The sequence below is a fragment of the Stigmatopora nigra genome, chromosome 1 (genome assembly GCF_051989575.1).
Source record: "Stigmatopora nigra isolate UIUO_SnigA chromosome 1, RoL_Snig_1.1, whole genome shotgun sequence".
NCBI classification, from domain to species: domain Eukaryota; kingdom Metazoa; phylum Chordata; class Actinopteri; order Syngnathiformes; family Syngnathidae; genus Stigmatopora; species Stigmatopora nigra.
Genome location: NC_135508.1, coordinates 11,097,566 through 11,115,838, shown reverse-complemented (window position 1 = coordinate 11,115,838; position 18,273 = coordinate 11,097,566). Strand labels below are relative to the sequence as shown.

The following is an 18,273-nucleotide window of genomic DNA, read 5'->3' as shown; positions in this document are numbered from 1 at the left end:
TTGATTAAGTACAATAAATAATTTCAGACTAAAAAAAAATCTGTTTTCCATGGATAGACCACAATTGAATTAAAAGTTACAAGTCCTATTTTGGATAATGTTGACATTAGTAGATTTTATGCATTACTTAATCTGTAATATGTTTCACAATAAATCAAAATCATACAGTTCAGTGTGGAATGTCACCATTTATTAAAAAAAATCAGTTTGCATCATTTTCAGTGCATGTGGCTACAACGTTGAATGTGAAACGGTCAGTACTTTATAATCATGCCGTAGCGTCATCATAATGACCTAAAATGATTCAAAACCAATTTTGAAATAACATTAAGTTTTTACAGGCCATGAAGTAAAAATGAAAAGTGACCACACATCACCATCTTTCAACAACCACTTGTTTGCCTCCACCACAAACAGTTTCAATTTTGACTTTTAAAGTTCCACTGTGCCACTCCTCGTTTTGTTGGGCTTGTCTGAATTAGTCAGACTTTTCCTTCTCCTTCATGTGTAAAAAGACAAAACTGAAGATAAAGAGTCCTGACATCATAGAGAAGACGCTGGCGTAGTACGGGAAGGCAGATGGGATGAAGCGTTCATACTGGGTGTGCTGCAAGGGACGCACTGAAACCTACGGTAACAAACACAACAGCCGGAAAGGATAGAATATAATGTGACGAATACTCTCAGGTGTTTAGGTGTTAGGATAACAAACCTGCGTGGAGGAGTATAGGTGCGTGTATCCCAGGCGGTTATAGTCCACCTTGAATTGGAAAACTCCATAAACATCAGGCAACGTGAACTGGACGCTGTATGTATCATCTGTGAAAGAATTTCGTTGGCATGACGTATGGTTAGATTCTATGGAGATACCAGCGGCATTGACACAAGACTCCGTACCATCTTTCTTGAGGTACGTCCTGACGAAGGGGTCAATTCTCACAAACTCCAGTTGGATATCGTCACCGTCAAAAGGAACCCATTTGCCGTCAGTGAGCATCTCGATGACAATGCTGTACTCCTGCCCGTGCAACAAATTTTCAATTAGAATGCGGCATACTATACATTTTTCATCATTTTAAAACAGTGCACAACTGAATAACAAATCGGCTATTATTATTACATGTATTTATTTATTATTGTCATTTCATTTTAAGACTTATTTCAGACTCATTTAAATTGTATTCCTTTTCAATTTCATTTTTTGTGTTTCATTATTTGTGCATTTCAACATGTATTCATTTCATTATTATTATTTATTTGTGCTTTTCCTTGTTTAATGTTAGCATCCATACTGCAGGGATACATACAACTGGTTGAATATGAATAAAGTTATTCCACATTTGATATGGTATGTCGCGAAACTTACCACAAGGTCGGTGATGGTGTACGCTGCTGGGGGATTTTTCTCTCCCACGGTATGATGCCTAACGTTACCCACCCTGAGGACGCCAGCCTCTTTAAATACCCATCGAGAGAGCGCCTCCGCCAGTTCCCAGTTGCCCGTTTGCTCATACCTACAAAGAAGCACAACATGACAAGTTGACTATATAGCTCAAGAATAAGAGTACTTTAACGGAGCAAAGCAAAAATGGCTTTTGTTGGCGAGACAGTACTGACAGCTGAGATCCAGGTGTGGCTTTTTGCACATCAGAGTTGAAGAAGGCGTCACTGAAGAAGTCTAGCGAGCCACTGAAAATCACTCTGGCGTTGTTTCTGGCTTGAAGGCCGGCGATCAACAGGGTGTTTTTGCCAACAGCGTGGGGATACTGGAAAAGTAGAGGGTGGAAAAAGCACAAATCTTATTGAATTTATCTCGTAAGATTGAGAAAGGGTTCAACCCTTGTGAAGGACGTATTAGGTGGTGCGTTCACAGCTGCAGCATGTGGAATGATACAATGCTTTTACCTGGGAAATGGGTTTGTCGGGAAAAAAGGAGTAGGCTGTCGAAGATCCGGTGAGGATGTCAAGAACAAGAGGGTTGTCGGGGTCGGCCACCATGCTGAAAGAAAACAGGCATGGTTAACGAGCACCAGCCACATTCAGCAACGTGCAACATTTGCAGCATTTTCCTTTCTTACAAGAAAAAAATGCATTTATCGATTTTTGGTTAAAATTTGAAATGATTGGATTCAGATTTGTAAAACTTTGCACAACATTTCATGCACGTAATGCACAGTTGACATGGATTCATTAAGTTTAAATTCAAAACGACAGCGCTTTTGAATATCATCTTACTTACCCAACGCCCTTAAACAGAACTGGTTTATTGGTTTTTCCAACAATGGTTGGAGCTTTCAGCAGGTTCTCTGGGTCAGCAACAATCAGTGTGTGCTGAAGACCATAAGAAAAAAGAAGGTGGGGTTTTGAGTACCAAACGTGTGGCTTTGCATTAGTAAAATTAGCTTACCTCTCCACGGTCGGACTTGTCAAAGTTGTGATGGTCAATGACCGCAGTCTTTTCTTCGTCAAATTCAATGCCACATTCACTGCCCAGCTCTCTTATTGGGTCACCTGATAAACAGAAGGTGAGCATTTAAGTCTAAACAAATGGAAGAATATTTGTGAACACATTAAATTATATTTTATTAAAGCCAGCAGAGGTAGAAGTCAACTTACCGATGTCCGAACTGCCAGCAACCAAGACATTTCCTCCACCATCAATGAAGGATGTAATTGTCTCCACATTGATGCTTCCTCCAAAGTCTATGCATGATTTGGAGAAGAGAATATTTTGGAAGATGCATGGGAAAATATGAGCCAGAAATATGGTAAGAGACAAAAAAAAAACATACCTTCGACTGATGGCGAAAAGATGACGAGATGCTCGTATGGGAGTTGGCCATATTTGATTAGTGAAAGTGAAGGATCATCGGCAGTCTTAAATGTTAGATCAAAACCACGATCTGTTGAGAAGCACAAAGTCATTATAGACAACAATTCCAATAAAAAAATTAAATGTAACAAGGGGCAAAAATCTAAGGCCTAGGCTCAGTATATTATGCAGAATTTTAGCAGCCAAATAGTAAACGTAATAACTCTGCGACAGCAATGACGCAAGTAAGACGCGCCAGTGCAAACTGTTTCCTAAAATTCACCGAATTCGTCAATCTTAAAACCTGTAGTGTTTATCTTGTAAAGAATGCATGAAAAAAAGCAACCAAAAACTAGTGAGTTTATTTTGACTTGGGTAAAATGAGTGAACCACGCTAGTCCAATGTTATCACCCATTTAGCGCAGTATGAAGCACACGCCAAAGCCAATAATTAAGCCAATACATTTTGGTCCACTTTTCCACTTCAGTATCAAATATATAAATTAGGGCAATAACATTGCATAAGTGATGCTTACCTGCCAAACTGCGGAAGAAGATTGAATGAGTCTCTTTAATATTGAGATTGTCCAGAAGAACCAGCGTTTTACCGTCGGCCGAAGCACCGTTTAACAGGGACGCTAGCGAAAGCAAAAAAACACTACATTGCAAAACTGTCAAGCTACTTTTAAATAGACGTGTTTTGGAAGATAATCTAGAAGTAGCCCCGTTAGGCTGCACGACTACCGTCAGGGCGGCCATTATGCTTCTATGGATTGAAGTCGACGTCAGCGTTTAGTGCAGCACTTCGCATTGACCCCATGAGGCATCCAATCAGAGAGGTAAACGCGTTAGTTTTCCGCCTTATTCAACCAATAGGATAAAGGGAATTGCGTCGCGCAATTTCCGACATGGAATACCTAACAGAATAAATCAGAATTTTGGTCGAGAGTCCCTGTCCTTTTCGACAAATTACAACAACAGAACGGTTTTTATAGGTGTTTAAAAGTTCATGTGTTGGAATACATAATGGACGTGAAAGATATTTTCAAATAATGGGTTCAAACATATAGCAGGAAAGCACCATTAGACGCCACAAACATATAACTTTTATTTTGGTTTCTGGCGATGACATTTAATAGAACCCTGTAGTAACAGGGATATTTGAATGAACATCAACAACATGGCCACCACAAGTGTCACAAAATTCATCCAAGACAATAGTCATTCAGTTGAATCTAGGAGCATGAGTAGATTTTCACCTTTATCACGCATTATACTTGGAGGACAAAATAAATATTCATTCATTTTCCATTGCGCTTATTCTCACAAGGGAGACCAGGGTGCTGGAACCCTATCCCATCCTACTCTGGACAGTAGGCAGGGGACATGCACACCCGAAATGGTTATACCATACTAAATTATTTGTTTATGAAAATAATTAATTCTTAAAAGATGTTTTTTACATATCCTTATTGAGCAGTGCAGGTAAAGAATTCCTCTTTGCCACAAGAAAAAAAAAACAAGGAAGTACTACCCAGGAGAACATTGCAAGAATAAACATATTTTTTAAATACAGTGTTAAAATTATAAACATTACAAAGGTTTCCTAGACGTTCTGAAAATATTTTAAATTAAAACTGTAGACGCACTAACCACTCATGCCACCAGGCCGCCCAATTTGAATCATGTAAGTAATAGTATAATCTATAATTTCCCACGGCACAGTTGTTGGGAAATATTGCCCTAGATGGCTGCATTTTTAATGTGTGCATCTGGTGCAGGGTGTTGAAGACGATGGCATGGCTGCACCTGAACTTCACACACAATGATCTGTCCTTCAGCTTTTTGAGCCTTCTGGAGCTCAGCAAGCACCTCAATCCGTCTATCCTTGCTTTTTCCATCATGCAAGCCTTCTTCTTGCGGTGCCTCTACTATCATCCCTTCTTCTGTATTTCTCTCTCCATTTTGGCCATGGAATATGAGCTCCCCTTCCTGGATCACCTGTTCAGCCGCAGGTTGCCATGCTGTATCGCTGTCCCCCACAGCAGTGGCGACGGCGGCGTATTGGTAAAAATCGGAGTCTGCTTGAAACATGACCAAGGCCTGCGCCGTGTGAATGCGTACATGCTGCGCTAGCGAAGTAGCATCCAGGAATTTATCCCCACATGAATCACAGGCATAAAGTATCTGCGTGTTGGGGTCTGGAAACAGAAAAGGGAATTGATTGGGTGATTGGTGTACAGAAAAGCAAACAAAATTTAGACAAGATCACTAGTGGGATGTGTTCTAAGATTTTCTGATATAAAATGTTTTTTTGACTCAGAGTTTTCTGAAATGTACACCCAAGTGACTCCATTTATTCATCCTCCAAACTTGCCTTAGCCAAACATATGACGGACTTAAGGACATAGTGTGTGTTTATTTCAGTCTCACCTGATTCTTGAACTTTCTCTACTGCCTTGTTAATTTCCGCTTTCAAAGCTTCCGTTTCATCAGCACACACCGATGCACCCACTGGCAACACTAGAAACACACAAACATGCTTTCAGCATCACTGGACATTTGATCTTTGTGTCAGCCTTGTGACTGATAGGTGACAATCTTTGCTATTTTGTTGTAAGTAACTTCATCAGATATGACATTAAACTACTGCGATATCATGACTTGACTTATGGTAAAACAAGGAATAAGTCGTTGACTAAGCACAATGGTGCATATATCACTCATACTTTACTGCCTGGTGTGTGATGAAATTTGTGTGGTTAAAATAAAGTTGATCGATGGACGGTCCATTAAAGCAAAGCTAAATTCCACCGCACTTCAAATAATGAATGTACCTTGTAGCACTCCGTGGTGTTAATGTTAATGCGTAACAGTGTCTAATTTGGACACTTTCACAGATGTATGTCCCGACTTTGGTAATGACACAGTAATCATATGAAGCCTGGCGTCAACTCTGACCTGTCAGCTGAGTCACAGTGCTTGTCGCTAGGGCATCTGTCGCCAGGTTAACAATGTCCTCGCTGACTGTTACAATGTTTATCTCGGCATCAGAGGCGGATGGCCCAATGCAGCTGTCGGCCTCCTCATCAGAGCAGCTGCCAGTACTGGGACGCTTCCGCTTCATGCCAGCGTAGCCGCGGTGCACAGTCCTTATGTGAGAGCGCAGATTGTCTACGCGGTTAAAGCCTCTGCCACACTTGTCACACAGGAAGGGTTTCTCTCCTAACGAAAAGTCAACAGTCAATTGAAACATGTCAAAACCAAAATCGGAGAAACAGGTTACCTGTGTGAACAATGATATGCTTGGAAAGGTCGCCCACGTTGACGAATGACTTGTCACACAACTGACACTGGTGAGGACGAATGTTGTCATGGTGGCGAATGTGATTCGCCAATTGACTGGACTGCACAAACCTGCCAGGGTAAAGGCAAAAGATAGTGCCCATTTCCAAAGAATTCACAAAATTTTTGAGTGAAATATTTGAACATCCGAGCCGCTTTTCTTTTCAGGAGTTTAAGGGGTGCTGAAGCCTATCTCAACTGAAAAATGTAGGCAGTTAACATAGGCAGTAGGCAGGGTACACGGGAATGCTTTTGACGTGGGGGGATGAGAGTACCCTAAGTAAACCCAGGCAAGCACGGTGAGAACATGTTTCATTATATCTATATAGTTAATTTTATATACTGTCTTTGAGGCGGCCCGGCGGACAAGTGCGCCGGCCCCACGGTTCTGAGGTCATAGATTTGATCCCAGGTCAGTCCACTGGGTGGAGTTTGCATGTTCTCTCCGGGCCTGCGTGGGTTCTTTCTGGGTATCACCGGTTCTGGGTGTCCCCTTGCCTCATGGCCCGAATTCAGGTGGGATAGGCACCAGCACCCCCTGTGACCCTAGTGAGGATAAAGCAGCTCCAAAAATGAGATGATATACTGTCATTGACCTTTTACCACAACGATCACAGACGTAGGGTTTCTCTCCGGTGTGCTGGCGGACGTGCGCAATGAGGGAGCTGGCCTGAGTGAAAGCTTTTCCACAGGTGGGACAGACACAAGGTTTCTCTCCTGTGAGACGCGAGAACATTTCAGGATGCATGAGTATTTACTCAGGCTGAAGCGTAAAAGTGTTTTCCTCTCACCTACTGTCACTAACGTACCTGTGTGGATGCGTTCGTGCCGCTGCAGAGCCCCAGGATCGCTGAACGCTCTTTGGCAATGTGTGCAGACGTATGGTTTCTCGCCACTGTGGACCCGTGAGTGACGCTTCAGATTTCCTGACAAACAAAAGATCTGCCTAAATATGCAATACAAAAGTATACAGGGTGTGTGTGTTGCCAGCAAAGAAATGTAGACACTCGAGGAATCTATTTCAGCTACATGCGTCTTCATATGTTGTTGTGGGAACTGACCCTCGCCTATCCATTCCCTTATGAGCTTAAAAACTAGGCACACAGGAGGCCCCATCAGTCTCCTGCAAAGTTCCCTTCAGCAAATACATAATGTGATCAAGCCCTTGGACATTAGGCTTTGCATTGATAGCCAATTTGGTGTGGCAGTGCTCAGCAAATTCAATCAATGGCAGTGTCATAATCTTTGTCATTAATCTTACCTGAGGTGGTAAATTGTTTTCCGCATTCTCTGCACTTCAGGGGTCCATCTGCAATATGGATTTTTAAGTGGGCCTTCAGATTCCCCAACTAAAGAGACATGGTCAACAAAAAAAGTTAGCCCACTTAGTGTTAACTCTTAACTCGTAAGGTTGCTTCGCTTTGATTGTATGAAGGATCTCTCGATTCTATAGCCGCTGTAAGAAGGACCTGTGTGAATCCCTTACCTGATTGAAACATTTGTCACAGTGCGGACACTTGTTGCCCTTGTTGGCGTTGTGCGTCTCCAGGTGTCGCATCTTGGCGGTCGGGTCAGAAAATGCTTTGTCGCAGTAATCACAGCGATACGGCTTCAATCCACTGTGCACCAGCCGGTGGCGCTTGAGATTCCCTGATGTGGAGAAGAGTTTGTCGCAAGAGTCGCAGGAGTAGCGCGCCTCCCCGGTGTGGCGTTTGCGGTGAAGGTTGAGCAGGCTGATCTGGCGGTAGCTCTTTCCACAGACTGAGCAGGAGTAGGGCTTCAGTGGACTGTGGAGGAGTAGATCATGTCATTTAAATGCCAAGTAGACTGCCGTTAGTCGAAAAAAATAAAGACTTTAGACAACGTGGAGCTGACCTGTGCGTTTTCTCATGAGCTTTGCAAGCCGCCGCATCTGAGAAAGCCTTGTTGCAGTCTCGACAAGCAAATGGTTTCTCTCCCGTGTGGATGCGCATGTGCCGTTTGAAATTGCCAGTGTGCGTGAATTTCTTGCCACAGTCCTTAAAAGAAGAGCACATCTTATGTGGAATATATGTCTGAATCTTCATTAAAAAAAAATCCGATTTATATCAAAAACACTTTTGTACGAACAAAAATGGTACACTTTTATGGTATTTCACAATCAGCTGATAGAATTGCTGTCTCACCTCACATTTGTGCGTCATAGAGCTGTAAGGCTTCGACTCGAATCTGCTGCTGATAGCAGTGGAGTGTATTGTTTTCTCCCCGCTGTCGTTACCCCCGTCTACCGCACACTGACTGGTTTCAGAATGTTCCTCGGTGCTTCTGTCTTCTTCATCCACTTCCTCACATTCTTCCTCTTGGCTTGGCCTTGTCACTTTCTTAATGGATTCATTTTTCATGTCTTCATCATCTGTGTCATTGTCTGACATTCCATCAAGAGAGACATTAATGGGGGTGACAGTGCTATACCCAAAAAAATACAACAAAAGCTTACCAGACGTAAAGTTCCGACGAGGGGGTTTCCTAATTCGTCTACCCCGAGAAGTGATAATGGGGTTGGTGACAGATTTGATGGATGTATCTGTAAATAAACGATGAAAGTGAAAAACTCCTGTTACGTAAAAAGTAATGTAAACATTTGCAACTGTGTAACAACACAAACATCGTAACACCAGCATTTCCATATCATGCACTTACGAGGTGTGTAGTCGGCATCAGAGAGGTCATCCTGAAATGTGGATGTTGGGTATTGTGTAGGATCACCACCCACCTCCTCTCTCTTTACATGTTCTTTTATTTGTCCGGCATTGCTCTTGCTAGCTTGTACACTAACGCAGCAGTTTTTGGAGGAGCTTAAGTCTGGAACTTCAGTTATCTGTGTTTTCACAGTGTTGTTTTGGGTTTGGTCCTGATCTTCCGTAGGTTTGTCGTGGATGTTTGTGGAAGTACTCTCTTCTGCCTGCAAAGCTACTTCTGCCAGGTTACTGTCATGTTCTTCTTGAGGCTGTTCTTCTGCTGCATTTTCTCCTTTACTCAAAAAAAAGGTGTCGGAATTTAGGTAAAGCTCATGACTAGAGGTATTATAAAAGATATTCTGTATTTTTTTTTATAATTAAGAAAAAATCTTCCATAGTATTTTGCTGTCCCAAACGCAATAATAGGATAAAACGTGACTAAATAAACAATTTTCCCTCCTAATTTCCCTTAGGAAAAGAAAACAACCACTATTTCACTTAATGTAATGATCATTGCAATTAAAGCTCAAAACTCTCAATATGAGGATCATCGTAGTGTGAACCACGGTCAACCTTTTGGATGATTTCAATTTAAGCATTTTCTACATGGACTCACCTTCACCAACATCTAGTGTGTTAAGCGACGGCGCTGATTCGTTCACCGGCTGGTACACAGAGCAAGCGTTTACAATCTCGTCCATTTGAAGGAAATTTGCAACAGCAATCACGTCTTCCACAATGTCCGAAGTCAAACTCAGCTTGGCTGTATACATGAATTCTAGGACCTGAGCCAAACCTGCAGTGATTAGCAAGCATTACAAATGGCTGCATTCTCACAAAAGTGTAACAAAGCACTCCTACCAACCTGCAGCATTGCTGATATCCAGGTGTACCACGTCCTTCTGGTCCAAAAAGAGAGTACGGAAGTAGACACTGCAGGCTGCCAGCACAGATTTGTGTGCCTTGAAATCGACTCCATCCACAACAAATGTGCAGTCGCACAATAAACCCTGTTTGCGCTGGCTGTTGAGCTGCTCCAGGACCTTACCACTGTGCCACGGGAACTCCATTGTACTTCAGAGGTTTTCTGAGGAAGATTTGTGAGAGGGAGATCATTTTCATTCATCTTCTAAAGTGCTTATCCTCACATGGGTCGTGAGGGTGCTGGAGCTTGTCCCTGTTACCGACAGGCAGGAGGCGGCATACACCCAAAATTGGTTGCTATGCAATTGAAAAATATAATATGGACGGCCCGGTGGACAAGTGCACACACAGTTCTGTGGTCATATGTTAAATCCTAGTTCAGTCCTCACTGTGTGTTAAAACACTATATTGTCCCTAGTTATGTGTGATTGGGAATAGTAGTTGTCTGTCTCCTTGTGCCCTGCGATTGGCTGGCCACCAATTCAGGGTGTCTCCCGCTTGGTGCCCGTAGTTAGCCGGGATAGACTCAAGCACCCCCGCGAATATTGTGATGTTCAAGAAAACGTTTCTGGCAGATAAAAGCAAACCCTTCGGAACAAAATGTGCAAAAGATTAAATAGTCAACGGACTTAAGTATTTCAGCTTTGATTCTGAACATATTTTCTGCATATTCACTGATATTGCCATTGGTTACTAATGATGAAAATGAAGCTGCTCCTTTTAATACATTTTCTATTCTTATTTTTTTTTATTTATTTATTTTTACCATGGAGTCAACTGAACACAACCTGATCGATTCCCAAACGTTCGACGTTGGTGGGGGATTTAGGGACCTCATTCTCACATTGAACTCAACCTTGTATACTTGTTAGCCAATGGCTACGTTTTAAGCCACGTTTGACATGACGTGGTAACCGTGAAATCGATTAACATGCCTCTTAGATCTTCGCGGTCGGGTTATCAGGGATGAATTTAGCATGCCTAGAGACGAATTAGTGCTACAGACACAAGATGGCGGATGCTGTCGCCAACGCTTGTTGTCGTCTTGAAAGCTGCTTCTTCCTGAACGCCTTTACTAGTAGCTCAGAGTTCCACTTACCACCGAATCGCGTGCTTGTGCTCGCTCCTTTGATGAGTCCTCAAACGTATAACCCGGCTGGATATTGGAATTTATCTCAAAAATAGACTCGATCGAGTTTTTCGGTGATCGATCCTGTGCCGTTGACGACTGTTGCCTTAGTTCAGCGCCATCTTCCTCTCGCTGATCGATTGATAGGGACCGGTTGGACTGTCGGGTGGCGTTTTCAGGAGCATGCGCACTCAGAGACATTTGCACTTGCACCATTCTACCGCGTGGGGGTGCTCAAACTCACAATCTAAACATTAAATTAGATCTGAAATGATAGCGAATAAAAAATAAAACAACCATTAACTATATATATATATATATATATATATATATATATATATATATATATATATATATATATATATATATATATATATATATATATATATATATATATATATATATATATATATATATATATATATATATATATATATATATATATATATATATATATATATATATATATATATATATATATATATATATATATATATATGATATATATATATATATGATATATATATATATATATATATATATATATATATATGATATATATATATATATGATATATATATATATATATATATATATATATATATGATATATATATATATATATATATATATATATATATATATATATATATATATATATATATATATATATATATATATATATATATATATATATATATATATATATATATGATATATAAAAAATGTATTTACATCATATATTATATTATTTGATTCATTTTCCATGCTGCTTATCCTCAGAAGAGCCGTGGGGATGCTGGAGACTATCCCAGCCAACCACAGGGCAGCAGGAATGGTACTCCACTTTCCTCCCACATCCCAAAATCATACACGGTGTGCCCTAGGTATAATGAAGATGGATGTATAAATACATAAATAAATAGATATAAATAATAGGCTTCATTGTGAAGAGTGGTTTCCACATCCCTTTACAGTTCTGAGATCCAGGGTTCAATACCTGGTGGGTTCTGACCTTCCTGTGTGAAGTTTGCAAGTTCTCAGGGTTCTCGGCTTTCTCCGGGTAATCCAGTTTCCTTCCACATACCGAAACCATGCATGGTAGGCTGGTTGAACACACCAAATTGCGAGTGTTAGCATGAATGCATGTCCATCTTCTTGTGCCCTGCAATTGGCTGTTAACCTGCCTCCCGCTCTTAGTTGGTTGAGCACCCCCTTGTAATGATAGGCAGTAGAGAAAATGAATTTTGGATTTGATAATTGCATGAGTGAAAGGTTCCATCCATTCTGAAAATAATCTCATCACATTAAAAGACTATTGCCTCTGCTGCGTCTTGGTTAAATCTGTTTGATGAGGGTCTTGCAGGGGTCCTCATGACTCACGACAAATCCCATTGAATGATTTCCCTCGACAAAACCCGCAATCTTTCCATGTTTTTTTTTTTTTTTTTTTTACTACCAGCAATTACTATGTTTGGGAGCTCATGAGAAAACGACTGGACACATTTTCTGCAACAATTTGTCTTGCTATGTCTTTAGATTTTTATCGTTTAAATTCACAATTGAAATATATGTGCTTTATTCGGGGAACTTTGCGCATTGGACGGACAACCCTTGAACTTTGCCGCGGAGCACGCGTTCCAGGCAACTGCCTTGACTTGGAAATGACGGACAATAGTCTGGTAATATCATTAGATATTTTTTGAGGGCTCTTGTGTGCACCCACATAGATTGCGCCCTGGGCTGTCGCTCACATTGCCCATAGCAAAACACGGCCCTGCTGTGTATAACCCACCTGCCTATCCATTCTCCAATTTTTGCCAAATGGGGAGATGCTTGGTTACTATGGTAACAAAATTCAAGGGTGCTATTGACAACAGTGATGTAAGTGTAAGTCTAGTCCCCAAAAAGACTCACAAGTCAACACACAGTGTGATGTGGTGTGTAGGGTGCCCACAGCCTAGGTTTGTGTGTTTATTTTAAATGTTTTTTTTAAATTCATATGCATTTCTGATTGCGCACTTGAACCCAACAAGAATGATAATTTTATTTCCACCAAAATGTATGTTTTGATATATGTCCTCAATGTATAGTATATAAAATGTTTATTTCATTCATTTTCCATAGAGAACAAAATGATCACTAATCAGAATTCCACAGTCCATCATGGCATGAACTTTGACAACTTCAATTCCATTTCTGAATGTAAACTAGGAGGCAAGATCAAGCCAGTCGCCGACAAGCTATTCCTGGAAACTAAATCCTTACATATACATATTATGATAGGGGTGTTGTTTACCCTGTGCCGAATGTACGTTGTGATAACAGTTCAATGTATAATTCTTGTGAAATAAATAGATCCCAAATTCCACTATTTTCCCCCCAAATTCGATTACATTCCACAGATGTTTTTTTTTTTCACACTTGCTTGCAAGAGCAGAAGAACAAAGATGTCAAGGGGAGGGGATTTGTCAGAGACGTCACCGAACATGCATTCATACTTTACCCCCATTTTCTCTGAGTCACATTCTCGCTCTCTCTCTTTCTCTCTCTCTCTCTTCTTCCCTGAGAGCCAGCTGCCCTCCCTCCTCATCTTCAAACCGTCATGGGCACCAGATAACTGCCTGGAGGCTTACCACACATCATGGGTTGTTGCCTCTGTAAAAGTCATAAAGGTCAGTGACGAGGCGCATGTGTGTGTGTGTAAATCCTTGTGCTCGTGAGCGCGTGCTCGTGTGTGTAAGTGAATCAATCGGAAAGTTGCGCTCTAATCAGTTGATTCTCACAGGTAATTGACACTTCTGACATGCCAAGGGCAAGGAGCTAGTTTCACACACTAAAAATACACTTTAATGCAAATACTACAACAATAGCTGTAACCATCTAATAAATGATGAGTATGTCGCCAGAATGTAATCATCAAACCTCACCTGCTGTGTTGGCTGCTTAAAGAATGGCTGTGCTTTGTGGGGATCAGGACAACATATGACTAATCCATTGAAAGCATGTCTCATCCATCATTTGTATTCCATGCTGGGATGTTTACATGCAAATGCTCACTCTTGGCTTCCTGCTTTGGAGAATTTAAACCATAATGAGATGTTGAAGTGATTTGACACTGCATGGGAGTTCAATCTCCTCCTTAATAAGACTATTTTCTGTCTCAATCTGTGATGTACTCTGAAAGTATATTCTGAAAATGAGGATAGCAGACGTGAATGTCTATTTGTGTGAGTAAGGGCTCTAGAATAATGACAGTTTTCCTTGATTGTCAAGCGGGTGTTCATTTTTATGTCTGTTGATTCTTACATTGTGTTCATGCTTGTGAGTTTGTTCCTAGTCTAGTGACTTAAGTAAATAGAAGGGTATCACTCACCTCCTGTTGCTGTACAGTCTCCATAGCAACCGCCAATTGTCTCGGGGAAATCCCAAGTGCTTTTAACAAATGGTAATTTCATTTTCTTCTTGTCATTCCTGAGCCTTGCTTAAATAAATGAAGGTGTCATGAAGATCCTGATGAAGAAATGTTTGAGAAATGGCCTCGCTTGGACTTTAGCTCCTAAAATGAACAATGAAAAAAAATCAGTTTGAACTCCCTGAGCTCTGCCGAGAGTAATGAACACTCATACGGGAGATATTTAATACTGGTATTTGTGTGTACTTCACCCATAGAGCTCCCATTTCCCATGACAGTGCTACACGAGGGTCATCCTTCAAGCTCCCCCAAGGTAAATCAACCCCCGTTCCCTTAACATCACCCACCCAATGGTCAGTTGTAATTAAGATTTAGAAACGTAACCTTCCCCACAGGTAGGACACTTTTAAGTCAGAGAGCATTGGACTGTTCGACCTCAATGAAAAAAATGCGTATGAGCAAAGAAATTGGATTTGGTCGCTGCTTGCTATTGATTTCATTCCCATCATGTTGAAGGCAAGTTAAAGAGAATGGAATAGCAGGGAGAGAAATCAATCCCGTGTCCCTCTGCGTATTGACTACTGCTACTTTGGTGTCAAAACCACAAGTTTAAATATAAACTTGATCGATCACACAATTGGATGGAATTGAGAGTGCTACACAAATGTCATAATTGTAGCCTAACTGTCCAATTTAATACCGTACCATGTTGGGGAGTTTATATGACACATTAGTTTCAGGAGAAAAAAATGTATGCATCAAATATGTTATGTCTGGCTACATGGTTAAATATACCATGCACAACTTAAGGCCTAAACTAGTCTAAGTTTTACGTGAGGGGGAAAAAAACCCAATAAATGGCTTGAAGAAAATGTCTTATTCCAATGTAGGACGAAGAGGCTCCATCAAATGGAAGTGCAGCGGAAAAAAGTGACCACTACAACATTGGAGAGTTGGCCACTTCCTCTCTGATAGGTGAGAATGTATGCTTACATTTACAGCAACAACAAGCTGCACTTCACCGCGAGTGAAGTATGTGAGGTGGGAAATTATATTAGTTACCATGGGAGCTTAGTAATATCATTTCCTTCCTCCCTCTTCTACCATATGCATGCGCACATATGAAGACTAGTCCTAACCTCATATTCAGAGATGTATAAATCATCAAACATTCAATCACGGTGCATTACTCGATTAGTCTCACCTCAGCTGCCTCCCTTTTGTCATCAATGTTTTTCTCCTCACTGAAAGCTCCTTTTAAAGCTGACAGGGAAATTAGAACGGGGAAAAAAATGCTCGTACTAGATAATAGAGGCAATGAATATTACTAACATACAACTATGGAGAAAAACAGGGAATCATGATGTGCATGTATTGAAGCTCCCTAACACAATAAACCTACCGGAATTATCAGATTTGCAAAATTCACGTTTTTATTTCCAAACTTTACATATTGGACCTATCATTCCTCTGTTTGCACAAACTTTAATTCCTCTAGCAACCTTTTAAGATGTATCATTTGCTATTCAGGTCTGGTGGCTACGATAAAAGAGCACATCACCAAGCCCACGGCCATGGCTCAGGGACGAGTGGCTCATCTGATTGAGTGGAAGGGCTGGGGAGGTGGTGGTGGCGAGGCCGGGGGAGGAGGGGGAGCTGGCTGGAACAGAAGTTGGGCTCGAGGAAGCCGAAGCTGGGGGCCTGAGGAAGATCAACAATTTTACTCCCAAATGACAGATGAGATCAAGGAAGCGCGCTTTGCTGCTGGTGAGTCAGAAGAAGGAATTCAATTGAGTAGACAAACAAAAATCCATAAGGACCTCATTTTTGTTCTCGAGCAACAAGTAAGATCAATATACTATCTCCCGGGGAGACCGACTCACGAAACACGAGAAAGGAGTCATGTTTTCATGCGCAGGAGTAGCAGAGCAGTTTGCCTTGGCTGAGGCCGCCATGACTGTTTGGCCGATGGACGATTGCTTCGAACAACCTTCGACCAGCTTCCAAGGTTCGTTGTCAATCACATGGTGTTGGGGTTCCTACTGAAATGGATCTCCTTTCAGGACAATGTGTGATTGAATTCTACAATACTGCCCCAAAACTGGTTTCTTGAAGCTTGATGTTCAAAATGTCAGCACTTATTTTTCTCTTCAAAAGAAAGAACGACATTACAATTATGATGATGTGACATTTTAAGGAATATTCATCCATTTTTTGCTTTGTTTGAAGGGCCTATTCTTCCAGGGAAGTAGGGAAATGACAACTTAATTGTCCAAAATATATTTTCTTTCACAGTAACCAATGGCCTTTTGCATGTAATCAATCTGTCTCAGTCGCTGTGAGATTGTCAATTAGCCTCTTCCTCAACTGTCTTTGTCTTTTGAGGCTGTATGTGCACATAAAATCTGAAAAAAAAGTTCAAGGATACATAAGGGCACCAAAACTCAACGTTAGCACTAGGGAAATTGTTAAAATAATGTCTAATCCAACTCATGAGTCTGGATGAGTCATGATAAAAAGCTAAAACAACAATGGAAGCTCTGAATGACCAACCACAGGATGGAAAAAATGAAAGCGTTTTATACCAGTAAGCGAGCCCTCAAAAGTGACTCCTAATTGTAATTGGTTATAGAAATAGTCCCACTGCTAATTTTGTATACCACACATGGCTGTAAAGACCCTATAGCCTTATTTGACTCACAAAAACAACAATACTAAAACCTAACATCCACAGGTAGGTTGTAAAAGCATTGCAACCCCAAAAAAATGCTGCAAAAGGAAAATGGTCCAAAATGGATTGACGGCACGGTTTTAGGAGCTTGAAATTCTGGTGAAACATAATTACAAACGAAAGATGTTGCACACAGATTGCAGCAGACTTGTTTCATATTTTCACTTGGCTTTTGCACCTTTCCTTTCCAGGGACACAGAGAAGCCACCTGTTGTCTAGTTTCCTGTTGGATGACAGAAGTGTCAGTCCGTACCAATACCAACACAACATCCACGCTCAGACGTATGGTGACCACCAGCTCAGCAGCCTGGCCACCCCCAACCGACCCTCCGTGACTGGCATTAGACTTCTAGAGATGAATTCTCCCAGTGAAGACAAATGCAGTGGAGTGAGAGCAGAAACCACCGTGAGACACATCGACAGCAGCTCGCTGTCCGAAGATGATGTGTTTTATAATTAAAGTCATTTTTATTGCCCAACTCGAGTGGTGCCTTGAGATACAAATGACTATTCATTCATCTTCCGTATTGCCCATTCTCGTAAGGGTTTGCGGGGGTTGCTGGAGCCTATACCAGCTGACTTTGGGGGGGTTGCAGTTAGAAATTAGACACTGTAAATTGTCTATTTATGTAAACTGTTTTTTTATATAAAGTACTATAAAGAAATACCATAGAGTGCTATTTTTTTCCTAATTAAAAATATGTGGCAATTATGGTTTTACTGGGAGTCTGGAATGGGGTAATGGCAATTCCATTCATTTAGATCAGGACAGATTTGAGATGAGTGTATTTGGTGTTACAAACGTGTTGTTGGACAATATTAAATTCATATCTCAAGGCATCACTGCATTGCATCGTGATTTGAAGGCGGAAAGTTTAACACCAGCATTTGAAAAGAACTGCAATCTAAATTGCTATCATGAGAAACATTTGTGAATGTTAACATGCGTTTAACTACTGTAAATTGGACATTTCTATGAAATGTACATTGAATATATTGTATTTGATCTTATATTTTGCTTTGAGTCGATAAAACGTTGTGGATTATTGGTATAAACTACCTGATTCTTTTTTTTCATCCATCTCACAACGCATACAAAATTGTCTGCGAGTATTTAGATCTGGAACAGCAGTGCAGCCTGAGAGAAGTTCAGTTAATGATGTTTTTGAGCTCTAACAGTTCGGAGAGTGAAGACATTATT

The 18,273-nt window shown here is 40.9% G+C and overlaps 3 protein-coding genes across 4 annotated transcripts; 1 reads left to right on the top strand and 2 right to left on the bottom strand.

Annotated features, from left to right (window-relative positions):
* Nucleotides 1-168: 168 nt before the first annotated feature.
* ddost (dolichyl-diphosphooligosaccharide--protein glycosyltransferase subunit (non-catalytic)) lies at nucleotides 169-3,618 on the bottom strand. Its single transcript, XM_077729970.1, has 11 exons — nucleotides 3,349-3,618; nucleotides 2,793-2,903; nucleotides 2,617-2,703; nucleotides 2,408-2,511; nucleotides 2,240-2,331; nucleotides 1,906-1,999; nucleotides 1,618-1,766; nucleotides 1,367-1,514; nucleotides 898-1,018; nucleotides 713-819; nucleotides 169-628 (listed from the first exon to the last, which is right to left on the bottom strand). Exons 1-11 carry the CDS (start codon nucleotides 3,569-3,571, stop codon nucleotides 479-481), a joined length of 1,386 nt encoding a protein of 461 aa, XP_077586096.1. The 5' UTR covers nucleotides 3,572-3,618; the 3' UTR covers nucleotides 169-478.
* Nucleotides 3,619-3,895: 277 nt separating this feature from the next.
* On the bottom strand, nucleotides 3,896-11,095 carry zbtb17 (zinc finger and BTB domain containing 17). 2 transcript variants are annotated; one of them, XM_077727976.1, is made up of 15 exons: nucleotides 10,898-11,095; nucleotides 9,740-9,961; nucleotides 9,491-9,659; nucleotides 8,837-9,166; nucleotides 8,634-8,720; nucleotides 8,323-8,561; nucleotides 8,033-8,175; nucleotides 7,644-7,944; nucleotides 7,419-7,506; nucleotides 6,967-7,083; nucleotides 6,754-6,874; nucleotides 6,099-6,229; nucleotides 5,774-6,037; nucleotides 5,246-5,335; nucleotides 3,896-5,013 (listed from the first exon to the last, which is right to left on the bottom strand). In XM_077727976.1, the coding sequence occupies exons 2-15, from the start codon at nucleotides 9,851-9,853 to the stop codon at nucleotides 4,556-4,558; spliced, it is 2,652 nt and encodes an 883-aa protein (XP_077584102.1). In that variant the 5' UTR covers nucleotides 9,854-9,961; nucleotides 10,898-11,095; the 3' UTR covers nucleotides 3,896-4,555. The 2 variants fall into 2 exon arrangements, with proteins under 2 accessions (XP_077584102.1, XP_077584108.1); XM_077727982.1 differs by having other exon boundaries at nucleotides 9,491-9,670; nucleotides 10,898-11,046.
* Nucleotides 11,096-13,347: 2,252 nt separating this feature from the next.
* On the top strand, nucleotides 13,348-18,096 carry fam131c (family with sequence similarity 131 member C). The gene is made up of 6 exons (XM_077724554.1): nucleotides 13,348-13,601; nucleotides 14,599-14,654; nucleotides 15,232-15,316; nucleotides 15,872-16,108; nucleotides 16,260-16,349; nucleotides 17,264-18,096. The coding sequence occupies exons 1-6, from the start codon at nucleotides 13,571-13,573 to the stop codon at nucleotides 17,530-17,532; spliced, it is 768 nt and encodes a 255-aa protein (XP_077580680.1). The 5' UTR covers nucleotides 13,348-13,570; the 3' UTR covers nucleotides 17,533-18,096.
* The last annotated feature ends 177 nt before the right edge of the window (nucleotides 18,097-18,273 follow it).

Coding starts and splice junctions, on each gene's coding strand:
- ddost (XM_077729970.1), bottom strand. CDS start 3,571: ATGGCCGCCCTGACGGTAGTCGTGCAGCCTAACGGGGCTACTTCTAGA. Junction 2,000..2,239: donor GTTCTGTTTAAGGGCGTTGG/GTAAGTAAGATG, acceptor GTTTTCTTTCAG/CATGGTGGCCGACCCCGACA. Junction 629..712: donor ACCTATACTCCTCCACGCAG/GTTTGTTATCCT, acceptor TTGTTACCGTAG/GTTTCAGTGCGTCCCTTGCA.
- zbtb17 (XM_077727982.1), bottom strand. CDS start 9,944: ATGGAGTTCCCGTGGCACAGTGGTAAGGTCCTGGAGCAGCTCAACAGC. Junction 9,167..9,490: donor CACACTAGATGTTGGTGAAG/GTGAGTCCATGT, acceptor TTTTGAGTAAAG/GAGAAAATGCAGCAGAAGAA. Junction 6,230..6,753: donor TGTGATCGTTGTGGTAAAAG/GTCAATGACAGT, acceptor TTACCCTGGCAG/GTTTGTGCAGTCCAGTCAAT.
- fam131c (XM_077724554.1), top strand. CDS start 13,571: ATGGGTTGTTGCCTCTGTAAAAGTCATAAAG. Junction 15,317..15,871: donor GGCCACTTCCTCTCTGATAG/GTGAGAATGTAT, acceptor TTTGCTATTCAG/GTCTGGTGGCTACGATAAAA. Junction 16,350..17,263: donor ACCTTCGACCAGCTTCCAAG/GTTCGTTGTCAA, acceptor TTTCCTTTCCAG/GGACACAGAGAAGCCACCTG.